General features: G+C 41.8%; 2 protein-coding genes across 2 annotated transcripts; one reads left to right on the forward strand and one right to left on the reverse strand.

Annotated features, from left to right (window-relative positions):
* Nucleotides 1-8,850: 8,850 nt before the first annotated feature.
* mycbpap (mycbp associated protein) lies at nt 8,851-23,757 on the reverse strand. The gene is made up of 19 exons (XM_085789757.1): nt 23,618-23,757; nt 22,440-22,558; nt 22,242-22,350; nt 21,992-22,098; nt 21,703-21,886; nt 21,376-21,491; nt 21,130-21,280; nt 20,785-20,903; nt 16,305-16,429; nt 15,857-15,965; nt 15,084-15,276; nt 14,755-14,942; nt 14,472-14,618; nt 11,835-11,933; nt 11,543-11,685; nt 11,302-11,429; nt 11,078-11,223; nt 9,622-9,798; nt 8,851-8,953 (listed from the first exon to the last, which is right to left on the reverse strand). The coding sequence occupies exons 1-19, from the start codon at nt 23,661-23,663 to the stop codon at nt 8,867-8,869; spliced, it is 2,493 nt and encodes an 830-aa protein (XP_085645883.1). The 5' UTR covers nt 23,664-23,757; the 3' UTR covers nt 8,851-8,866.
* Nucleotides 23,758-24,290: 533 nt separating this feature from the next.
* On the forward strand, nt 24,291-25,815 carry rasd2b (RASD family member 2b). Its single transcript, XM_085789770.1, has 2 exons — nt 24,291-25,055; nt 25,213-25,815. The coding sequence occupies exons 1-2, from the start codon at nt 24,431-24,433 to the stop codon at nt 25,755-25,757; spliced, it is 1,170 nt and encodes a 389-aa protein (XP_085645896.1). The 5' UTR covers nt 24,291-24,430; the 3' UTR covers nt 25,758-25,815.
* Nucleotides 25,816-26,028: the final 213 nt, after the last annotated feature.

Consider the following 26,028-nt stretch of genomic DNA (forward strand, 5'->3'; position numbering starts at 1 on the left):
CACTAACCAAAGCTGAGCTAGGGTGACCTCGCTAAACTAAACCCTTTCTCATCGGCTCACTTAGTAAAGTAAGCAAGTAAAGCAAACGTGTTTTATTTCTTAAAATGATGCTTTAACAGCATCATCCACAGATAATAAAACCCAGACAGACATTTTCTCTGAGAACGCCACTTTTCTCTCCAGGTCTGTTCAGTTTCACAGAATTATTAACTAGATTTGTGTTTTTGAAAAAAAGAAAAAAAAAATCTAATTGACACTATTACATGGCACCATTACTGTAATATGTTTCATTGTAGAGCATTCATTTTAAAGGGACAACGAAGAGTTTTGGAAAAGCGAAGTGTTTTCACACTACATTTATGAGCCTCCGCGCGCACCGTAGTGAATAAAGTCAGAGGTTTCAAGAGGTTCAGTTACCGTCGTAGTCCCGACCATAAACGGCAATACGGCGGCGTTATTCTCATGAGCGTCCGCAAAACCAAAAGTAAGGAAACGCTGGTCGGCTCGCCCAGCATTTCCACCATTAATTAAAATAACAAAATAACGATAGAGACTAGGGATGGGTATCGAAAACCGGTTCCTCTTCGGAACCGGTTCCAACTTGGATCAATTCTTGGAATCGTGTGCGTGTCTGCTTTAACGATTCCCTTATCGATTCCGTTTGGTTCAGAAACTCGCGCATTAATTGATTAATGACGTTACGTGACGTTACGTTAAAATCAATCTTCATTATAAATGAGGATGCTTAGTGTTTATATCCACACGTCACCGTTTGTTCTCACAAAATAAAGTTAGTGGCGTGTCTGTGTGGAGCGGAGCTGCTGACAGATGCAGCTGACAGACGTTTCCTCATCACTAACCTGTGAGCCAGAGCCACCCTCCGGTCCTCCCTCCTTCACGTCGTGAGGACAGGTCAACGTCTCCTGAACAGGCTACATGTCCATTCTTTCTGTTTTTCTCTCTTTATTCTAACCACTTCCTTTCAGGTTTTGCTCGTAGCCAGGTGAAACGGTAGCTGCGCCCTGTGTCTTTTCTCTGGCGCGCGCTCTCTCTCTTTCGCTCGCTCACTCGCTCACTCCGCATAAAAACGAACGTTATGAAAACAATAACCTACAGATGCATAAATACCATGGAAACATTGTTAAATTCCTCCTGTGAGCACAGCTGCCCCACAGCCACAGTGGTCTAGTGTTAACCTGTCCAGGCAGGTCGGTCCTGTCAACTTTTTTAATGTCAGAGCCATTTATGCAGTGTTTTCAACCTTGGGGTTGGGACCCCATGTGGGGTCGCCTGGAATTCAAATGGGATCGCCTTAAATGTCTAGTAATTGATTAAAAATAAATAAATAAATAAATAAATAAACTAATTATTTTTCACAATCTTAAACAACTATATTCTTGATATATTCACTTTCTTGAATAAATCAAGATAAAATAAAATGCAGCATATACAAATATCTGAGCTTGCTCATCTTGAATGAGGGTCACCAGAAATTTGTGATGTCAAAAGGGGTCATGAGCCAAAAAAGGTTGGGAACCACTGCATTAATGCAAACAAACCCATTTCTCTTTTATTCCCTCACCCAATGAGAATCGATAAGAGAATCGATAAGGAATCGAATCGATAAGCAATATCGATAATGGAATCGGAATCGCTAAATTCTTATCAATACCCATCCCTAATAGAGACAAAACGATATATTTATCGAAAATGGAGCCATTAACAAGTGTGGGTAGCGTAGATTCATCCACATTAACGTAAGACTTTTTTATAACCAAATAGAAACTCCTCGTTGTCCCTTTAACTATGGACATGGACTGTTATTTTTTCAAGACAAAAACAAATTCTGCAACAGCCTCTCCAATAAACTGCTCTAGATTACTAGATCGGCCAATATTACATTATCACATAACAGTGTCTATGTGTGTGTGTGTTGGCTGTTAATCTTACACAGAATTAATTTTAAAATGTTCATTATCATCAACAGCGGATGCTAGATTTTCATTGATATCTGCCTTGAAACAACCAACATCACTCACTCACTTTCAGTGTGTAGATCTTTCTGCCTCTGGACATAAAACTTTGCGGAAAACTGAAGGGCCGATTAACAGCACAAAGAGTTGTTTGGTTTGTTTGTTGGTAGTTTTGCTGGTGTAACTTTGGAAACCAAGCAAACAGAAAGTGCTGTTGTTGAGAATGGCAAAGAGGGTGAACAAGGAGAGTTAGTCCTTGGGCCAAGACCTAAAATTTCACATATCAGTATCACCTGGGAGGGCAAATTCTAGTTGTGATTTTTTTTCTGCCTATACACCCCTAGATTAAGTTTTGATACGATAGACCTTGCTGACTGGCAGCTTTATAGTATTTATCACCTCTTAAAGGGACAACGAGGAGTTTTGGAAAAGCGAAGCGTTTTCACACTACATTTATGAGCCTCTGCGCGCACCGTACATTTCTTTGACCGGTGCAAGACAGACTCATGTTTTCATTCATCAAGAATTAAAGTCAGAAGTTCGAAGACGATCAGATACCATCATAGTTCCGACCATAAACGGCGATTCGGCTGCGACTCCGAAAGTAAGGAAACGTTGGTCGGCTCGCCCAGCATTTCCGCCACCACTAATAGTAATAACAAAATAACGATAGAGACAAAACGATATATTTATCGAAAATGGGCCCATTAACAAGTGCGGGTAGCGGAGATTCATCCACATTACGTAACATGAGGCTTTTTTATAACCAAATAGAAACTCCTCGTTGTCCCTTTAAAGAAATAGACTGTTGCTGTTCAAAAACGAAAAAAGTGCCTTCCCTGGAAATCATCTTTCTTTCATCATATCCTCCTATCCTAAATTAGATAGATAGATAGATAGATAGATAGATAGATAGATAGATAGATAGATAGATAGATAGATAGATAGATAGATAGATAGATAGATAGATAGATAGATAGATAGATAGATAGATAACTTTATTGACAATGAAAAAACTATGCTGGGTGGGATGGTGGTGGTGCCGGCTCACAGGACAACCATGTGGTGTGCACATTAAAACACTGGCTCAGTCCTTTATTTTGGTAACTGAACAGTGATGAACGCAGATCAACAAAGTATGAACAAAAGGTGGTGGATGTGAAAGCCCTGTCAATTAAGTATTGTTTTCTCAGGGCTTGAGGCAGCGGATAATCTAAGGTTCTTCTCCTTCAAGTTTCTCGGTCTGTTGCCTCACTGTACGAAGCTCAAGTTGCTCAGGCTCTCCCTCCAAGCCCAGATATTCTGCTGTAGCAGGTACCAGCATTGTGCACTCCGATCCATCATCTAAAATGGCATATATAGGTATCAAAGGTTTTGTCCTTGTTAGAGAGTCTCACTTTAACAACTTTGGGCCTTTCTCAAACGAAATCTGGTGTTTGTCTCGCGCGCTCTCTATTTTCACACTCCCTTGCTTGCCCTTGTATCGATCTGCCTAGACTGGACAAAAACAGCACGGACACCATGAAAATGAAACACTATAATTCGTGTGACAACTGGCCATGGTAGTCCAGGTCAGCCCCACGTGTCAATCACAGGCTACAGAGGTTCAGGGAAACGTGTGGGCACTGGAATTAATATAATTGATGACGTATGACACGCATTGCCAGGAAGGGTCCGATCTGTCTGTTTAGACTGCAGACGGATTGGCAGATATCCGATTTGTATCTGATTTATTTCCACATATAACGGGGGCCGGAATCTGATCTGACAATATCCGATTCCATGCGTATTTGTCCCGTTTACACGTTCATGTTACAGATCCGATCTGAGCCACTTGACAAGCCACTTTAAAGGGATAGTAGCATTTTTTTTAGAGTGGGGTTGTATGATCTACAAATAGCCCCTAAGTACTTTAATTGCAGTAGAAGACTCTCTGCACTCCTCCCGTTAGCAACGCCACCCCATAGCCCTGCCCAGAGATTTACAACATACAGTGTTGTGAACAGACCCAAAGAAACGGCCTATTTTCGCGGCCTAAAAGAGGTTTTACCTGAAAAAAAAAAAAACACAGTTCCATTGTTTGCTATAATATAATTTTTTCTCAAAGTGCAGGAAAAACGCAGTTTTTATTTGGGCCTAACCAACTCACGTATCCCTCCGCCCAGGGTTAGCGCCCGCCGATCAGCAGTTGGTTAGGTCCAAAGAAAAACTGCGTCTTTCCTGCACTTTGAGGGGCTGGAAAAAATTATATTATAGCGAACAATGGAACTGTGTATTTTTTTTTTTCAGGTAAAACCAATTTTAGGCCGCGAAAATAGGCCGTTTCTTTGGGTCTGTTCATAGGGGAAAATAACAAGATATAAAAAGCTGCTCCTATGAAAAGGCTATCATATTTTAATTTACTTGTATTGACCCTAAAAACAAGTTAGTATAGGTAAGGTTTTGCCCACTCAAGTGAGCAAATCATTCAAAAACAAGAGTAAGCTTTCACTGCATGCAGAGAGACTAAGTCAGACTGGGACATTCACCCCTGGACTGATTGAGACTAACTTCTTTACTATCTGTACTACAAATACCCAAACTTCTATGAGGCAGACAACCAGGATTTGTCCCAGTGATCCCTATGACCCGTCAGACTCTCCAAACCAACATTAAACTGGCCCTCTTTCTAATAGATCAGTCAGTAACAAAGCCCAACCAGGTGATTTACTCCAACATAATCACCACTTGGAGAAATCAAATGGGAGTTGCAGTTGTCTACTGCCATATGTTAAAGCAGATATCATCGGCACGGCCGTTTCGGCTAATGCTGTGTTCAAGGCAGGCTTTTGAAACCGTAAGTTACAGCTTCAAGTCACAACTACGACTTGGTAGCGTTCCAGGTAACCCGTAGCTCGTGTTTTTACCGTCCTGTTGTCTGTGAAAGTTCTCTATAACGGCCACTCGTAACTTCCGACCCGTGAACTCGTACCAGATCGAACTGGTATGACTTCACAGGAAGGAAAAACACAAAGTACGAGTTTCCTTGAACGCACCATGAGTTAGCAGCCCCCGCCCTTGTCAGGCATCAATTGGTCCTCGTGCTACGTCACCACATTCACGCGCATCCCTTGGCTGCACACACAGCCCTTCATGCCGTTCTCTCCCCTCATTGGATAACACTTGTATCCCACAAGGAAAATTTTCTCCTCGGGTTACAGCAGAGCAGAGTGACGGAGAGACTCGTGTTTAGGCTGAAATACTTCATGTAAGTGATTGCTGACGGAAAATAGGACTATTTAGGACTTATATTAACAAAAACATTCCACTGATATCTGCTTTAAGCAACATGTTGCATGTCAGCCAGAAGGAAAAGTGAAATTCATATTTGTTCAAGCCACACATTTAAATCACTTACATGTTTACACTGTGTATCTGTATTAAAAAAAACACAAACACAATGGAACAAACATGGAAAATGGAGACAACATAGACAAATTGTCAACAATCATTAACTGCGATGAAAAAAAAAAATGTTATCAGAGCACTATGTGAGACTGAGTCACTCCATTCAAGGGCTCTGGTTCATGTTGTAGTGGGTTCTTGTTCTTGTGCCCAGGAAGCCTGATCACTAATCTATCTATGTATCTGGTTATAAATAAAACACCATTATAAATATAACTACTAAGATCTTGACTAAATGTGAGAACAATGGCATTTTACAGCTAGTGACTTCTCTGCAGTTGACAGAGGATGCCACACTGAAGTCAGAGGGTGCTCCGTCCTGCTGAAAAGCAAACATCAGCAGAAGCACAGAGGACCTGAGACGCACACAGCAGGGACAGAGACAAAAAAACTCAGAGAGGGGGGACGAGTCTCAGAGTGTTTGTTCATACGAGAGAGAGAGAGAGAGAGAGAGAGGATGAAGGACATAAGGAAGAAAGTGAAGCTCAGCAACTTCAACCAGTATCACCTTTCTGCACAATCATCTTCACACACACACACACACGCATACACACACACACACACACAGGTCACTAGGGGCTCGTGTTGTCTATATGAGGTGTTTGAAACTATTACTCTCTGTACTGCTTTGTCTGAGGGCTGACAGCTCTCAAACCAGAGAGGACACAGGGTCAGTAATGGCATCAGCTGCAGAAGACCAAGTGTGCCTTATAAAAATCCCAAAAGCATATTACTGACATCCTTGTAACAAATCAATTTCCCAATTTCTGCATTTTTGTGAGGCCTGGACCAAGCGCATGCCGCTGGCCTCATTTGACTCGTGCTACAGTAGGATATTTGTTATAAATACCACCATCTTTCTCTATCTGTGAATACAACCAGCTAAGGGTTAGGCCCAGCAATACTTTAATGAATCTAGAAAAACTTGTGGCCTGGTGCAAAATCCCCCCCTGACACACAGCCTAACTAATATAACTTAATCTGTGTGTAAGTCTCAGAACAGGACAGAGACAGACTGTGGTGATAAAGTCATGTGGGTACAAGCTGGAGCTGCTCAGTGAATAATGCAACAACCCCCCTCAGACACAATGAGAGCACCTATTGTGGTTTTTTTTTTTTTACTGATTCACAGCTAAACTTCACTTTACACTCAGTCACTAAATCTAGGCTGGATGTACCAGCTCCATGGAGTCAACTGATGAACTCATCCAACATGGAGACATCCGTCACACAGCCGTCATCTTATTTGAATATCGCAGTATAAGTACTGTACGATAAGCCTGTACCTTTATTACGGCGGCTGATTAATCCAAGTTTTCTATACATACTCGGGTCTGATGCGTCAAAATGCTCCAAACGGCGGATGGACGTATACGTCACGCCGTCGTCCACGTTTCTGGATGCGCATGCGTGCGTGCAGAGGAGGCAGGTGAGCTGTATATTTTTTTCTTCAGGTGGTGATGGAGAGCAGAGAGGGCGCCCATGGCGGGTCTGCATAATGTATAACCCCGCCTCACCACAACCACACATCCACATCCACACACATTGGATTTCCCTATGAGGGTTGTTGCCATGTGTGGCAGTCAGATCCCTCCGCAGGGAACAACTGTAACTGCAGGAGTTGTCTTGTCTGTTATAGGCTGCACATACAGTACAGTGTGTGTGTAATGTTGTATAATGCATCTTATTACGCTGTAACCCCCTGTGCATGTGGGGGGAAACCACGGAGATAGTGGCCAATAAAAACACAGGAACTCGGCTCCATCCAGTTTTCAGCAGCATGCAGCTTACCTTGCCCACTGCTCATCTCTCGCCTCCCTGTGCTCTCCTCCTCCTCCTCCTCCTCCTCCTCCTCCTCTCTAAGTCCTCAGCGTCGATAATATCCCCAACCTCCGCTGGGATCAGCTAAGCAGGACAAGCACAATTATCCACCCCGCACCTATATCCGGCAAAAAAAAAACGTGAGAGAAGAGCCGAGCAGCGACCGTTAACAGAAATCCTTGAATGGGGATGTCAGTGTCTAAATCCCGGGTTAACGGGGATGATGCGAGCCGCTCGGGCAGACAGTCACTGATGAAATCCGCATAGGACAGGGATAAGCCACAGCACACGGCTCACTCTCTCCCTCTCTCACTCAGGCTCTCGGGCAGCCCCCATCCACACACGCACAGTCGCACACGAACACCGGCACAGGCCAGGCGGCGCGTAATACTGTAGCACACACACTCATCACAACGGGGGGGGAGCGTAAAAAAAAAAAAAGAAGAGGTGCGGGGACGGGGGCGCGTCGTTTGCAGAGTCAGCGGTACAGTTAACCTACTATCATCCGCCGGTGTGAGTGTGAAAGAGCGAGTGAATGAGTGAGAGAGAATACATATATTACTCCACATCTCCACAGTGTCCATAGTAGGAAAAAAAAAGTTTATTGATTTCATATCAGCAGGGGCGGGTCCAGAGTATTTTCTGGTGGGGGGCACAAGGGGTAACAACAGTGAAGCACCCAAAAGTAACACAAATGAAGGTTGCCATTGACCGATCTCTTGAATATTTAGTTACACACTGTTTACAGTATGTCTTCATCTTGCTTTTATTGGCCACGTTGAATTATTTCACCTTGTATGGAAGATGCCTATAACCTTTCCATTTTCCACTTGTCAATATTAAAATTTTAACCAATCAATAATCAGTCAGTCAGTTAGTCAGAAAATGTATTGCCATGTCAACAAGTGACAAGGAATTTGTCTTGGTTTGCTCTCTAATACATACAATACAAACACCACATGAGAAATACAGAATAGCAGGGGACAGTATAAAATACAAATTACAAAGGACAGTACCCAGCGACATCATGTAGTACAGTATAGGTGCAAACTGCAGTGCTTAATGCGAATCAGTGTAAGTTCATGAGTCTAATAGCGTGAAGGTAGGTGCTGTCTCTGAAGCGTGATGTTTTACTTTTGATGCTTCTGTATCTCCTGCCTGATGGGAAGAGGAGATTAAAAAGATGGTGTGCCGGATGAGAATGGTCTGCTATGATTTTGTTGGCCTTACTGGTGAGTCTCGTTGAGTAAAGTGATGTAAGTGTAGGCAGGCTGCTACAACCGATCTTTATTTCCTACACAGAACACTGGGATGTTTGCTGTACAGAGTTGAGCCTTAGTCAGAAGTTAGTGCTTATAGCTCTTTACAGTGGTGAAGAGCTTTACACAATGATTGACATTGCCACAAGTCAATGACCTTTGGGGGGGGGCACACAGGGTGGCCAATCAGATTGCAGGGGGGGGCAGGTGCCCCCCTGTGCCAACATGGAAGACCCACCCCTGCTCCACATCTCCACAGTGTCCATAGTAGGAAAATAAAGTTTATTGATTTCATATCAGGGTAAGGTCAAACACAGAGAGTGTAAGAGACAGGCTTTATTACAGTTGTTGTCATTTATTTTTTGTTTCTCATGTGTTACTGCGTCTGACCTCCTCATCTCCCTCATCCATCAGGTCGCACAGGGTGTCCACCAGGTCTCCCATCAGAGCATAAACCTGTCGAGATAGATACAGTGGGGTTTACACATGGGGTGTGCATTAGACTGTGGGAATTCCAACAGTGTGAAGCAAAGCAATTCATTTTTACAGTTTGTCTGTGGACTTTACATTGCATTATTACAACATCCTCTGCCCTTGGACAATCACATCGACTGAGGAAAAACTCTTAAGAAAATGCTTAACGGGGAAAAAAATTGGAGAAACCTCAGGGTGAGAAACAGATTCATGTGATTCAGCATTACACTCCCTTAAAGAGCAGGGACTCACTAACAGTGGCTTGAAAAAATAAGACGGAGAGGAAGATATCCTGATTTATAACTCCATAGTATGAGCCAAACTCCAAATATCCAGAATCCTGCATTTCCCATAATACAGCTGGCTTTTCATTGGACCAATGGAGAATAGTAAAAAAAAATAAAGAGGCAGGGATACCAGATTTTAATCGCTAGTATGGCTCAAGCTCCAAAAAAAAAAAAAGAAGAAAGAAGCAGAATCCTACATTTCCCATTATGAAACTGGATAGTGTGTGTTTCATGACCTGTGAATATTCTCATCCATCGAGGTCATAGTTATCTCAAGGAAATTTCAATCGAACGCAACTGTGTGTTTCATTATTTCACTGATAAGACTTCAGGGTTTTTTTGAAATATAATTGAAGAATTCACCTTTTGATGCAGAAGTCTTGTGTAAGTGTTCATCACCTCCACTTCTACATCAGGAAGTTTCTGACTGATGTGGTCTGGATGGGTCTTAATCAATGAGGCAGACTCCTTTCCTTGATTTTCTTTTTCTGTAATGTTCTTCCCCGATTCCTCTCTTCTTTTCCCTTTCTTTTTGCTCTCCTTTGTACACAACAAAAACAAACATGACATATAATTTACTGATGAATCATCATAGAGTGTTGAGTGAGGATGATCACATTACCACAATGAGTTGGTTGGACAGACACTATTCACGTGCCTCTTATGTGATGAAAAACCACCTCCCACATATATGATGGTGTGTAATATATTGTTTGTTTGAGTTTAGATATGTATAGATATGTGTGTGTGTGTGGACCACAGATGGCTTGGATCAGTCCAGGTCCTATTAATTCACACCCTGGGCACACATTTGGAGAGCAGGTGCCCATTTTCACACAGTGCTCTGTTACCATGGTAGCCTGTGAGTAATAGGCTGTACCTTATCTATGATTCAACCATCACAGAGAGAGAGAGAAAAAAAAACACTCAGCAAAATATGCAGTCATACAGACACAAGTGTGTCTTTAGTATACGTGTTTTTTTCTACTTTTAATGGCTCAAAATGAAAACATGAACTATTATAAGAGAGATCTAACAGGTCGTGGGCTAGATTCACACCCAGAACATTGTTTATGTGGCTACAGGACACATCATCCCATCATCTATCTCTGAACAACAACAGTCCTTGTTAGGATTCTCAGTCCCTGTGTTGCCAACCAAACATTTCTGAAATTCAGATTTGTGATCAGGATGATGAGAAGTTCCTAGGTGGGTGCACGGAGGATGGGGAGCAGGAAAACAATAATCTGCATTAAAATGAATGAGCATGTAGCGACATTTGCTTGATCGTTATGCCACCTAACCAGTGACATGGAAAAAACATGAATGGCCTCTATTGCTAAGCTACTATAATGGCTCCTCAGGGGAACAACATTGGGAGAAGAACATTAGTTTCCTGCAGTGGAAGGACTGAATAAGTGATGGCTGGTTTCCCTCTGTCTTACTCTTTTGTTGTCTTTCAAACACACACAGACTAGAGCATAATGTTGCAAGTGTATTACTGAGGATGAGGAAGTATGAGGCCAAGTTGTGTGGAATAGTAACAAGTCAACAGTAACTAAAGGTGGGTGACTGGCAGATAAATGAATGATGAATGAACAGCTTGTTTGATGAGAAGGTGACTTATGACTGGATCAGCCGAAACCAGATGAAACGATGTGTCATGTCTTACAAAACACGGTGCTTCATTCATGCTCATGATTAAAGTACTTGTGAATCTGCTGCCACTCAGTGGCAAAACATTTTATGACTCTCTAACGCTCTCTGTGTTGACGGAGCTGAGCACAGCAGCTTCACAAACACATTTTCTCCCCCTCACCTCCACTGATTTTTCAGCTGATGGTAACTTGGGCTCTTTTTTGTTGTCATCTTTCATCCTGGACTTGGCTCCACTCCTCTCCTCTTTGGACGCAGTTCCTCCCTTTTTCTCACTCTTGTCATCATATTTTATATTATCGGACAAATCTGTGATGCAATAACAGTCAAAGCATGCATTAAATGCTTTCACGATTTAATGTCTGAGTGAAAGTGTGGGAGTCTCACCAACGTCAGAGAGCAGGGTTTCATCCAGTTTATCAGTCCATGTTTGTCTCTCTGGGAGGCCCAGCAGGTTTCTGAGCCTCGCGGCCTCATCAGCCATCGTGTCCAGAAGCTTCCTCCACAGCTTCTGTCTGCAGAGGGCACCACACACCACCATAACCTCCAGGCTCACTACACTGAGTGTGCAGCGTGTGGGATGCTATGAAAGAGATGCTAACATGTCTCATGTGTGTTTCTGCCTCACCCAGGAGCTGCTGCTGTTTGATGGTGCTGTTCCAGTGCAGACCGTTCAGACAGCTGCAGAAGTAGAGAGCTGAGCTGGGCCAGGCTCTTCTCTCTGGTGCTGGTGTCCTGAGCTGAGTCTTGTTCAGGCAGAGACAGCACCACCTGGATTATAGGAACAAAATACTATAAGTAAATATGTCACGTTTTTAATGTCATCATGGTATGAGATTGTACTAAAACATGCACTACATGAACTTTCTCTACACTAACCCAGTGTTATTATATACCACATTACTGCATTTCATCTCTACCTGTTGGAGAGTATCGACCGAGAGGTCCCACGTTTGCCCTGGATTTACTTCTTGCCACAGTCTCTTCATGTCGTTCACTGGCTGATGAAGGCACTGAAACTAAAACCGTGGATGGAGTTGAACTCTCTTGTGCAGAAGGTTATGTGAATGTGAAAATGTGAACATAAGCTCTCCATGAACAGAGTGCTATCTGGCTGCAGGATGAAAATGACCAGTGACTGTTATCTTCCTCTAGTATAGTCTTTATTGTCATTGCAAAACAAGAAAATTCAACAAAATTGCATTACAACTCATTAACCAGAGCAATGTCACATGAAACTCTGCACTTTACCAATGTACAATATTAATTTATAGGCTCCTATTTTTTAAGATAGCCTATCTATTTTATTAATCAAATGACTGCAGTTGATGTTTATGGGTTTTTTTTTGTCTTTGATGATGTCCTTTTTAACACTGAAATAGATGTAACACTGCAATTTTTGTTGTTTTGCAATGACAATAAAGGCTGTACTAGTACTCCAACAACTGCTACACATGTAACAGTTTATATTCATTTAACAGACAAGTACATGCACCATGTAAAATACCAAGAGAGCAGTGATCCTAATTCTTGGTAGTGCTAAGGAAAAAGGGAATTACCATTTGTTACAATCTGGACCTTATTTCTAGCATAAAAATGATCATTTACTCACCCAGATAACTTTGGTGTCATTACGAGTCATTCGACGAAATTAGATCCAGCCCAGAGCCGCGTATATCCGTATACAGTAATGTGAGTCTACAGGGCAGTGCAATGCAGCCTCTAAATAACACATTATCTGCTGCAAAACTTGTTCATTTCACCAATATTTTGTTACGATAGGCTAGTGCTAGTCCCCTCTGAGTCCGCGGTTAGCTGTTATCAACATCCGGGGTCTGTAGGTTGATCTACCGTACTAACCTCTGACCTGGATGATGTCATCTCCGACCGCTGCCCGGCTCATTCTGATAATAACCATTATGCTTCGGCATTTGGGTCCATTTTTAGCGCAACTACTGTAGCTGGAGCTTTAGTAAGTCAAGGTTGTGGAGAGGAAGCCTGTGGAAGCTGAACTTCATCCAGCTGCTCATTTTGTTCTGACAAGTCGGAAACACACATAAACGAACCATAGTATTAGCGGTAGCAACAAGCCGCGCCGTGGTCGGAGATGACATCATCCAGGTCAGAGGTTAGTAGCCTTGGATGTTGATAACAGGTAAACCCGGACTCAGAGGGGAAAATACTGTAGCACTAGCGTATCATAACAAAATATTGGTGAAATGAATGGGTTTCGCGGCAGATAATTGCGCTGCCCCATGTACTCGCATTACATGGATATACACGGCTATGGGCTGGATCTAATTTCGTCGGAACGACTTGTAATGACACCAAAGTTATCTGGGTGAGTAAATGATCATATTTTATGCTAGAAATAAGTAGCCTCGTAAACCAGCCTCTCGCGGAAATGCATTTCATTTCATTTATCGGGAGAGTCTGGCCTCATCCCCCCTCTAAGCGTTTGTGCTGGGCAGGAGCTGGGCGGGAGTAGTAGCAAAGACGGTTTAATATCTTTGGTAGTAGCGTTGACAGACAACCCCATTCAGCCAATCAGCAAGTTGGTGTAGTGACGGGGCGTTGCACCAGTCGGTCCCTGATTGGCCAACGTGCTGTGTCAATCACAGCGGGCGACGCTGATTGGCTCGGCCTTCTGAGGGTTTCAGTCCAAACGCTTAGAATGGGGATGAGGCCAGACTCTCCCGAGAAATGAAATGAAATGCATTTCCGCGAGAGGCTGGTTTACGAGGCTAAGAAATAAGGTTCAGATTGTAAAAAAAAATGGCATCCTTTAACCCCAATAACAGGTTGGATGAATTGATGATATTGAGTCAAGAGATAGTATTCCAGTCTTAATGTTTGGTTATTCTTTCCAATAATGTTTTCAATTTTTTCATATTTCTCATATATATTTAAAATAAGATCAGGGAACTTTTGAGAGAGACATACTCTACATTCACGAGAGATGAATCTCATCAGCCTACCAATTAACCCAGTTACAACCAGGTTTCTATTACAGTGCCATGGCAACACGGCCTCTTTTTGTACAGTGTAGAGGCAGTGGTGAATGGTCTAAAAAGCATTAACAATTACAGTGTATAATTAGTTAATGAGCAACTGCAAATTATGACTTGTCAAAGATATAATGGTGGGGAGCTAAATGGATGGAGACTAAGATAAAAAATTCAGGTTAGAAAGGAGCAGCCATAATGGTTCTGATGACACTATACAAAGAGCAAAATGTCAAACAGAACAACGTGATGAATGGGTCCTTTAACGGGTCGTCTCACACTCAATCAGGTGATGCGACAAAGATTTAGACTCAACTACATATGAACAAAAATAAAAAATATTTGATAGGTATTTGATAGGTCAGTGGTACATGGAATCAGGCCACCATCATACATGATGAGTAATGTGACTCCAGCTACATTTGGAATGAAAAAGGACACCGTGACCTTTTTCAGGAGCTTTCTTTGTGCAATGTTGATGTACTAAGAGGATTTTGTACAAAGAAGAGTATCATACTCTTTATAGAAATCGCATCCACCTATAAAATTTACCTTGGGGTTTTTGTTTTCAAATGTTTGCACCTCCGTGATGTAGAGCTCTGCAGGGGAGCTGGGTCTCTCTGGTGTTTGGATGCCACGCAGTATCTCATACACAATCGACCGACACATTTTCACCATCACTAGTTTGTCCAGTTTTGTCTGCTCATACACACACAGTAGCAAAACAGAAATAAAAAAGAAAACATATGAATTTGTTAATGTAGATTTCAAAGCCCTCTGTTCATGTGTGTTTCTGTCTCACTTTAAAATGTACACAGTTTAATTGTATAACTACCTTGATGAAAAGTCTCTGGTCTGCAGTTTTGTCCTGGTACAGAGCCACTCCCCTCAACCTGACCTGCATCGAGGCTCCTTGCAGCAGCACCGGGTGGGTGTTGAGCTGCCATAGTTCAGTTTTGATGCCGGGCTTTTCTGACTTAAATATGAACTCCACTTGCTGCGTGTCACCTGGAAGAATCACACCTGGATGGGTGGGGGAGAAAAATGGAAAGCAGTCAGGCGGGGTGGAGTACTGATTGACTGATTGACTGACACACAGACAAACAGTGTATGACGTAAGAGGGTGGCAGCAGGTGTCTGATTATGTTTGTGTGTGTACTGTACCAGAGGAGGAATTGAAGTAGAAGTGCGGGTCCATTGTTTGTGATTTCAGCTTAGGAAAGCTGTGTGGCAGGGGGAGCTGCTGCCAGCTGTAGTAGATGGCTGTGCTGCCCTCATTGTGGAGCTCCAGGTGGGACAAGGCTCTTTCTCCAGTCATGGCCTGAAAGAATATTGTGGCACTGATTCCTACTTCTCCCTGATGAATGAGTGTGGGAGAATACAAGTAAGGGGGGAGAAGAAGAGGAAGCCAGTATTCACATATTGCCTTTGTCTCAAACACATTCAAACCAGGTTGAAAAGACTCAAGGACTGAATCACATGGTATCCACAATAACAACTCCATCAGCAAGGGCATGCCATTATGTATTTTTCTCTTACATAAATAATATTTTCATTTTTTTAATCAGTTTCAGTCATTTTTACTTCCCTACACTTGATTGATGTAAAGCTACTGCCAACAAAAAGTAAAAACTTGGCTGTAAAGAGAATGCAGATTTTTAATAATATGAGAAATGGTTGACTTGTCTTGCTGTCCTGAGAGACTTTGTGCTGTGGGAATTTAGGAGCAAAGATAACAATGGAGGGGATGTTGAGTTAACATTAACCAAGGAATAGGTAAGACTTATTTACAGTTAATTTAATTCACATTTATAGTGGATCAGTGTCAGAGTTAAATAGTTTAATCCTTGGCTCATGCACCATCCCTCCACCATCTGAAGTATAAATCTGTTCAGTACATTTTCTGTAATCCTGCCACAGAATAGATCACTCTGTACCTGGTAAGAGGCAGAATTTCCAGTCCAGCTTGCAAGCTGGCCACAAAACCTCAAGGCGGGGATGAGTGGAACATGTGACCAAGCATGGTCATACTGTGCCAGCAGATCACTGTGAAAGACAACGAGACAGCACTATCAGTGTTGTTTTGTGTGAAAACAAGCTGCATCCACATTGGTTTTTACAGGTTTTCTTAGCAGAGACCTAAACAATTAAAAGGCTGCTTCCTCATCGGAGAAACAGCACAACTGTAACAGCCAAGATCTGAAAAGCAGTGGGACAGAAAATGCTCAAAACTTGTATATCATGGTTGTGATGTGGTATAGACACCTCAAAAAATGACCCTTCATTCATGCCCAGCTTTTATTATTGTTATTATTTTTTTGAATTTAGTTAAACTGTGTTGACCTAATCTTAACCAATCCAGTCTAGAAAAAAAGAAAATCTTACAAGTTCTCCTTCTTCTCTCCTTGGACCTCCTTCTCCTCTTCTTGCCTCTCCAGTGAGGGGGTACCACACACTGTGACAAAGGTTAAGGGCTTACCAGAGCCAATCACCTCCAGCCCATCGATGTCCTATAATCAAAATGAAACGATGATGAGTGGTGGTTTTGGAAAAGGTCAACTGAATCTGAAACGGTGTGGCCACTGTTAGTTTTGATGTTATTTGGAGTCCCATTAGCTGATGTAATACACATCAACTCTTCTTCCTGGGGTCCAATCAGTGTAACAATAATAAAGAAAAAAATACAATTCAGAAATACACAATCAAAGCGTAACAAAAGGATGGATTTACACCCATAAATTATCCATAAATAGTCTACATAGACATCATAGAGAGTATGTAAAAGTAACAGCATATAACCAATAATCTAAACATCTAATCAGATATAGAGACACACACAGTGTCAAAACACACAAACAGATACAGCGACACACACACAGGAAATAAATCATTCATTAATTGGGTACACTACAACCTGTGTGAGCAGTCATGACATGTTTCTTCACCTGTTTTTTGAAACTAACCTTGCTCTGGGTTTTAGAGATGTGACCTGGAAGGGAATTCCATTCGACAATGGCTCTGTAGAGCACTGTTTGTTGTTTGAAATGTGTTTTTGCTTTTGGAATACAGTATTTACCACTAGTTAAAGTAATACCCTGCGTCCTCTTCAGCTCAACAAATGGTATGCTGTCCACTCACATCCAGAAAGTAGAGACACAGAGGAAAAAAACACACAACACACAACAGGACTGGGTGTTATGGAACACACTGTCCAGTTATTAATGGAAAACTCAAAACTTATCAAGGTGAACATGCACTGTCCTTCTACCTCAGACTCAACTGCTGAGTGAAACATTTCCAGTCATCCTTCATAGTCTGTAGCTCTGTGGTGTAATTGCAGAGCTTGATGGTATATTATAGAGTTGGCAGAGTGAAAGAACTCCTCCTGTGGTTAAAACTTCTCTGCATTCTTAGTCATTGCTTTCTCTCCCTCCATCCCTTACTGATTCCCTTCATCTTTTGGCCTCTCTTGGCAAACCCTCCCTGTCCCCTTCATCTTTCTCTCACTTTGCACGTATGTCACGGCGCCACAGGCTAGTCCGTTCCTGACAGGATGATCTGTCTCTGTCTGTGTGTTTGTCAGAAAGTACTTCAGACAGACTAAATCGCCTCGGCATCACACCACCGGGACCACAGAACACATCACAACAATGTGTTGTATGTGTGTGTGTTTGAGAAGGAGCGCCAAAGAGAGAGAGAGATAGGTGGACAAAGATACCTAGTGAGAACATAATAAATGTCATTTGAATAAACCTTCCCATAACCGACACCTGTTACTTAGTGCGTTAATAGGATTAAATGGGAACTGGCTGTGCAAAGAAGTGCACATTTGTGTTTAAGTGTTTATCCCAGAACCTCCTGCCCCTGCTGATGGAGTCATTGTAATGCAGAGACAGCAGTAAAACAGGCTCTGTCCTTTTTCCTGGGCGCTGGTACCCCATAGATCTCAACAGAGCTACTATGTGACTTGGCACGCTTCAGATTTCATAACTGTACCTTCTCTATTTTAGTGTGTATGTGAGCAGACATGAGTATTTATGGAGAGGCTGCAGAGCTTCATTAATCTCATTATGCGTGCGTGTACTGAATGTACATTTTACAAAGGGTGTAGGTTTTCATTTTTGGTTGGGACATTATTTTTGTTAGATGGTCAAAATAATGTTTTTTTTTTCGTTCACTATCTCTCTTTTCTACAATATGTGTTTGCTGATATAACTTGCCTGAGTCCATGGCATGTCAGTTGGATTTTCCTCCAATTTATAAAACAAATATTTTTCATGTTTTAATTAATAGAAACCTTGATGTGATAGATTTTCCAAAAAGTGTTACAGGAATATATTTGTGGTGTGGTCTTCTATTTGAACTCACTATCTGTCGGGAATCATCTTCAGGTCTAACCTGAGACTCTTAGGCTCTGCTCTATCATTTTGTTGATTTTGGCAACACAAGTCAATAGTTTCATAATAGAGCTATAGTCGTGGTCAATCTAATTTTAAGATTTTATCAAAAATAGAAAGGAGATAAATATTTAGACTGATGACAGAATATTCACATTTTGGCTTAGCTTAAGTTACTGTAGTCTTTAAGCAGGATCAGGTATTGAACAGGTTAATCAGTTCAATTTAATTTTAACATCAATAGATATCAATTTTCACAAATGAAGACATTTTTTATTATGAGACCTTTGAACTGTAAATACTTGTTTCAGATTTCTACGAACAATGCAGCTGGTCAGCAATGCGTAATGCAGTTTGACTCTGAGATTTGGATCATGGTCTAATATCCTCCAAAGCCCTTTTTTTTTGCTCATACTGATCAAGATTATTTGGAATATGCCCAAACCTGGCGACTCAGAAGTGCTGTATAGAACACATACAGATAACTTAGACGGGTGTTAAAATGGCAGGATTGTTTTTGATTTACTAGCAAGGACAATTTGGCAACACCTCATCATTAGTAAGGACATATTCAATCAGGATCATTTTTAAACTGCTAATGTTTGTTTTTAAAGCTATCCACGGTCTTGCTCCAGTGTATCTGTCTGATTGCATAAAGCTTAGACGACATTGTAGAGCCCTCCGGTCCTCAGAACAGCCCCTGTTGGAGGTTCCTTTCTCTAATTTTAAACAGTGGGGGGATCGTGCCTTTTCGATAGCGGCCCCGAAATTGTGGAACTCCCTACCCCCTAAATTACATTTTACTAATGACTTGGCACTTCTTAAATCACATCTTAAAACTCATTTATTTAGACAGGCTTTTAATATTCAGTAACTTTTGCCATTTGATATGCATTTTATCGTTTCTGTGTTTTCTTGCTTTTGTATCTGTTATGTTATCCGATGACATTTGTCAATTGTCATGTGTTTTCTTTCTGTAAAGTACTTTGATCATCTTTCTGATGTTGTAAGGTGCTATATAAATAAACTTTATTATTATTATTATTATTATATTGCTCCTGACTACACCCAAAACAATACTCCAGCCAGTAAAATATATCATGACAATATGTGAACAGTGTATGCATGTGTGTGTATGTCTGTGTGCCTTGCCCATTTGCTGTTGTTTGTTCCCTGTACAGTAAACCCAGAACAGTGCGCCCGAAGCTGGATGATCACAGTCTGCTTGTGAAGATACAGACTGATTATGATCATCTAGCAGCTCTAGCAGCAAGAGACAGAGTGTCCTGAGGGTGTCAGCAGCTTCAGTGGGCTGTGAGGTTGGACAGTAAGTGGTCCAGAAATGACGTTGCTTGTGTTAAAACAAAAGTTGCATAATCAAAACCTGCACTGTTCTCATTAAATTAGTCTTGTTCACTGTGAAGAGAGAACTGACAGTGTGTATAGTTAATATGCAGTCCATATTTGAATTGATTCGATCAGGGGTTTTGGGAAGCATAATATTTTGGAGGAAGGAAGGCAAAGAGGTGAAACTGACAAGTGCATGCGGGTGTTCCATAAACAACAAGAGGGTAGGTAATGTAGATGGGACTACTGATTTGGCTTGTTGGCCTGTGCTGTCAGTACCTGGAAGTGCAACATTACTGTAATCCACAGCTAATGGTGGCTGGGTGGTGTAAACTCCCGAGTCATAACTTAGTCAAATCTTATCATAATGTCCATCCTAGAGAAGGGATCTCTAAATCTCTTTATAACTCACAGAGGATTTAACACTCCTTATAATTTACCTCAAAATTTGGTAAACTTTTTAATGTATTATATTTATTTACATACTACGGTATATATTTATTTTCACCCAGTAATAATTTCCTGTATACTGTATATATTAGGTACAGTACTATAACAATAACTGCTTATAGTTAATCCTTTTATATTGCTTAAGTTTGCCAAAATGTAAACAACTATTGCCCTAAATCTAGATAATAGTGTTATTGGTGTGGTATCAGACAGTAACCCAAAATCAAGGAAGAGTTCAAACATCATATTTTCACTGCAAAGCAGTTTGAATAAAAATCTACAGATGGTAAAAAAAAAAACATGCACATTAAATGTGGATTTTGAGAGTTTCTTGCATGTGGAATCTATTTGACTAATCATTTGCCATGCTTTAATGGGAATGTCAGCAGGCTGTGACTTTATATTAGTTTGATTGATTGTAACTTTTTGAGTATTTAAAAACACATAATGTGAGTGAATGGATTAATGTATGTTTGAGGTTATGTGATGCTGGATTGTCCAGTGTGGTCTGTTTACTCCACCAGTCTTTTAACTTGATGTTCTTTTTGCCTATTTTGCCTATACCTATAATATATCCAAGGCTCAGGTATATAGCCCCACATTACTTGACTTTCAAGGAAAAGTGATATTAATATCTTAGAGTTAAAAATGAGATAAGAAACTTGTGTTACTGGCTTTTTGGTGTCCATGTCTCGTAGAACCTCCTCGAGTTCCTGGCACCGATGCTGTAGATATGCACTCTGGTCCCAAGTCCGAGAAGCTGGACGCAGAGTCTCAGCACAAATTACTCCTAGAAGATGAAAATTTGCCCACACAAAGAACAGTGAGTCTGACGGAGTGACTGAGTGTTCATGTGATTTGAGTTTTCCCTCTTCATCCCAACTGTGACTGTTAGAAATGGACTTAACTGTCACAGAGCACATTTTTAACTGGGGCACGACTATGTTCCAGGTGCACAAACAGAAGGAAATGAGGCTGAAGGGGGGAAAATTGGGACGTGGTGTCTGTGTGTGTACCTGATTCTTGCTGTATGCTGCATGGTTGTCCAACATGTGTGACAGGTTTCCGTCTGCCCTGCTCTGTCTGGGTCAGTGTGGCTGCGATGCCACTCATTTCGTCTCCATAACGTTGGGGGAGACTCCAAAACTCACTGCCCACACGATAACCCTAAGACAAACAAGTTACGACACATGAGTGAGGTTATTGGTGACTATAATATGAGTCTGACAGATGATGGCACAGTAGACAAGAGTGTATCATACATATCCAGAGTGGATGAGTGGCATGACTTGGTTAAGAAATTCCCTCCGCTCCTGAAATTCTCTGAAACGGTTGGCTTGGTTCATCAGTAAATTCTCAACTGGCCTGTCAAGCAAATCTTGATAGAGTTGAGAAGAGCAGCAGATAAAAATGGGTTAAACAGACAAACACAAGACAAAGAAGTAGGCTTGGAAATCAAATGTTTTTTTGTTTGTTTTTTTTTTCAATTTTCCAAAATTTCAATTCTTTAATTTATAAAACCTTCAGTTGCACAGAGGTTATGGCTATAGTACTGGTACAAATTTGATCTCGGTCTCAGATCAGCTCACCAGATAAAAAGTCCTGCTGCCATTTGCGCTGCCTCATGCGTGAATGCCAATGTTCCAGAGCATTACTCTGGATGTTTCCGCGGCCTGAGGAGACCCCGTGCCCGCTCTCCACCGCCGCAGAGTGACGCCTCCCTGTTCCCTCAGATGGAGCTCCTCTCTGAGACTCTGGTATTCGCCTCACCAGCTGCTTGGTGGAGGCAGGACAGAGGAAACCAGAGATGACTAATAACAGTAATGTCAAGATATTTGTATTGAATTTGTTAGTTCACAGAATGTGTGCTGAATTTACCTCTGTCTCCTGTTTTTCTTCCAGATAACATCTAAAATCTTCTAAACTACCAAGGATGCAATGTGGAAGAACCATCCCTTTGTCGTCAAACCGAAGCCCTTCTGGTCCTTGAAAGAAAAGTACACGGACAAATAGTAATTTTCAATTCAAGGCTTACTTATGAAAAATGTATAACATCTCTTTTTATTAAGAGGAAATTCTTCAGTATGTACTGTGCTATTGTCCATGAGAGCAAAGGAATACAAATTACCTGGGTAGTCCACAGGCTGAGAGTCAGGGTCGAGATTCTCTGGATGACTCTTGCCCATACTGGCTGTGAGCAGTGGTTTCTTCTCCTTGGGTGGCTTTGGTACATGAGGCTGCAGTAATATTCACTCTCTCAGTTTCACAATGTATTCTACTGCAGGGGCAAAGTGATTCATTATTGGTTAAAAACTGTATTGCTTACCTTATTGAGGTGTGAGTGAGTGGCCAAAGCCTGGATATCCTTGCCTTTAAGAGTAGAGTTCATGGACTGCCCATCACGTAATACGGAAAGCTCCTCTAATGTTTTTATTTGCTTGTTTTCTAGTGAGGTGAGGAGAAGAGAACATTACAACTGTCTGGGAGTTGAAGTGATGGTTTGTTATTTCTGGGTGCTACAATACTTTGAATTATATTAATACTTAAAAGAATACTTATATAATATCTCCCCCTGTAATCTCCACACACACACACACACACACACACACACACACACACACACAGATTATGTTCCTTATTAGTGATCCCCTGATTTTAACATTTTAAAAAGTGAAAGAAGGCTCCACTTTATTGTGCACATACTCAGACAGAGACAAAGAGATTACTCTAGAACACTAACATGGTTATGCAATTTTGTTAATTTCTCTTTATCCAACTCTGCCTGATTACAGTTTCCATGACCACAACAACAATTATGAGTCCTTGGCTTTTTGTAAATGTTCCAGCTCTCTCCCTTCATTTTTTTCCCTCACAGATTCAGCACATTTTTTCAAAAGGGCTTTGCTTTTCAGCATGTAAGAAATGCCTTTGGCCCTGGCATGGAGGCATGAAACGTAGCAGTGTTTTTATTTCTTGGTTTATAAACCTATGAAAAACTGATGGCATTGACCTACTCTGACTGAGATATTGTGCATTTCTTCCCATTTAAGGTATAACATCCACATTAATGCCTCCCACTCCCACTCTGACTTTAACAATGTCAGAATGCAACTTACAGTACGTAAGTTAGTACATTTTCCCAAGTATTACACTGTACTTTTGAAGTACTCAGACTTTGCTTTCCATAGATCTGCATTTATTAGATACCTTCAGTTTATGGTTACCTTGCAGTTTCAGATACATTTTGATGTAACTATCATAAGTTACATGTTAAGGTCTGGTGAACTTTCACTAGCTAGCTTGCAGTAGTGGTTGGTTTAATACTAAAGCCTACAGTCCATCAACATAACACATGATCTGAAACTGTTTTGCAGTTGAGTTCTACTTGATGCCAACATTAGCATAAGTTAGCTAACGTTATTCACCACACTGAATATAAGACTAGCTCAGACACGGTGGGGGGAAAGGGAAAGAGACAGATAGTAACAGGACGTTGTAGCTGACCTGAACGACTCAATGGTCCGAGCTCTCTCGTTTCACCGCGGCGCATTTGGTCACTTTTATGGTGACGGACAGTATCATTAGCAGTGCTAACTAGGCTAGCGCTGAGCTTCAGTTTGTGGTGGTAACCAAGGCAACGGAAACTCTCCAGGTGCCATAGCAACGAATGAGTGACACGGTCTGTACCGCCCACTTTTTGTTTGATGATAATAATAATAATAATAATAATAATAATGATGATAATAATAATGATATTATTATTATTATTAATAATAAATAATAATAATAATAATAATAATAAATATGATATAAATTAAAAAGGTAAAAATTCATGTTGTTTTCTTTCTATTCTTCTTTCTTCTCTCCTCTCCTATTTCTTTCTTTCTTTCTTTCTTTCTTTCTTTCTTTCTTTCTATCTATCTTTCTTTCTTTCTTTCTTTCTTTCTTTTTGTGCTAACAAATCATAACAAATGTGTGCGGAGATTAGCCTATGATTTAAAAATAAAACTAAAATAGTAGGCTACAGAATCAGAATCGCAACGTCCTCAGAGACTAATCAGAAGTAGACCAGAGCATGTCCTCAGCCTATCCTGCCTCCTCAAAACACAGTGTTCCTTTGAAGTAGCCTGTAGCCTACACAACAGCTCTTTCTGTCAATCATCATGACGCGGGTGAACCACGGGGTTGAGGACAGCCTATATAAAGTCCACTGGTATCAGCCTCCGCACTTTAGACGAGCTTGAGCAGGCAAATACGCCAGACCATCACTCAGCCACTTTGTTGTGCGGATCCACCGGTCAAAACCATCTTACCACGATGGAGACGAGCAGCCTCTCCACCGGCGCACAGATCGCTTCCATCCCTGTTACGCATCAGCGCAACTGCTCCACAGATGGTTCCCAGTTTCATGGCACTAACATGGACGCACAGTGCGCTGGCTCCTCCAAAGTTTTACTGGCTTACAAAAACGCATCGCAACACCTGAGCTCATCGGGGATTAAAGCGGGTCTGGGGATACTCAAAGTAGCCACATCTCAGTGGAAACAGGATAAGAAGACGCGCTCAGGGTCCGCCGTAAGGCAACTGTCCACCGTCAGCAGCGCTCACCCCTGCAAAAGATCCCCACTTGATCAGCTGGCAGCTCTTGTCCTACATGGTCAAACCAGACAAAACCAGATTGGACACGAGCACCGACAAGACGCCCTTTGCACCAAGCCGCAGAACTGTAAGCGCATCGTGGTTCTTGGTGCGCCACGGGTCGGCAAAACTTCCATCCTCAGAAGATACCTCCGGGACGGATTTGTGGAGGAGTACAGTCCCACCTCCGAGGATTTCCTCAGGAAACTGTTTCGCATTCGCGGGGAGACCTACCAAATTGACATCCTGGACGCATCCAGAGAAAGGGGCTTCCCAGCCAAGCGGAGACTGTCTATACTCACTGGTGCGTAATGGCTCAGTATTAATCTCTGTTCTGCAAAACTTTAAATTGCATGTCAGTATTGTGTTCAAGAAGAAATAGGTGGTGATAGGTGCATGCGTGGAGTGCCTGAAAAATACATAGTGACCTAATAGATTTGTTTTTTTGTTTTATTTTGCAGGAGACATTTTTCTTCTGGTATTCAGTGTAGATGACCGAGGCTCCTTCGAGGAGGTGTGCGCCCTGCGGACGGAGATTCTTGCTGCTAAATCCAAACTCACCAAATCGTCTGTGCCGGAGCAGTGCGCACCGCCGCAGGTCCCTTTGTTAATCTGCGCCAACAAGGTGGACATCCAGGAGTGTGAGAGAGAAATCTCACAGGCGGAGGTGCTCCAAGTCCTCGGTGATGACTGTGCGTATTTTGAGACATCCGCGAAGGACAGCACTAATCTGGAGAAAGTCTTCGAGACTTTGGCAAAGCGAGGCGGTCTTCCGACTGAAACCGGCCCGTCTCAGCACCGCAAAGTCTCCCTTCGTTCGTACCAGGCCATAAGGACCGGCCGTGTTGCGGGTAGGGGGAGCCAGGCACCGGGGCGCGATGATCCATGCGGCGCGCTGTACCCTCTCGCGCGGCGGCCGAGTTTCAGCACTGATCTGCGGCAGGTGATTGGACCACACGTGGGAGGGAAGTCTGGCAAAGCACGGGAGAAATGTCAGATTCAGTGAGAGACACACAGACTATGAGAGGAACGGAAAAGCCACCATTGTTCCCTAAAATATGACTGATGTATTATGGCTGTGTAAATACATGTACAAATAAAACATTTTAACAGTAAAGTGGTTTGTCTGTTCATACAGGCTCTATCTATCTATCTATCTATCTATCTATCTATCTATCTATCTATCTATCTATCTATCTATCTATCTATCTATCTATCTATCTATCTATCTATCTGAGAAAGAGAAAGTGGGAGGATGTTGAGTCAGGAACTTCATT

This window comes from Trachurus japonicus, chromosome 1, assembly GCF_045865225.1.
Source record: "Trachurus japonicus isolate A0001 chromosome 1, Traja_1.0".
In the NCBI taxonomy this organism is placed as follows: domain Eukaryota; kingdom Metazoa; phylum Chordata; class Actinopteri; order Carangiformes; family Carangidae; genus Trachurus; species Trachurus japonicus.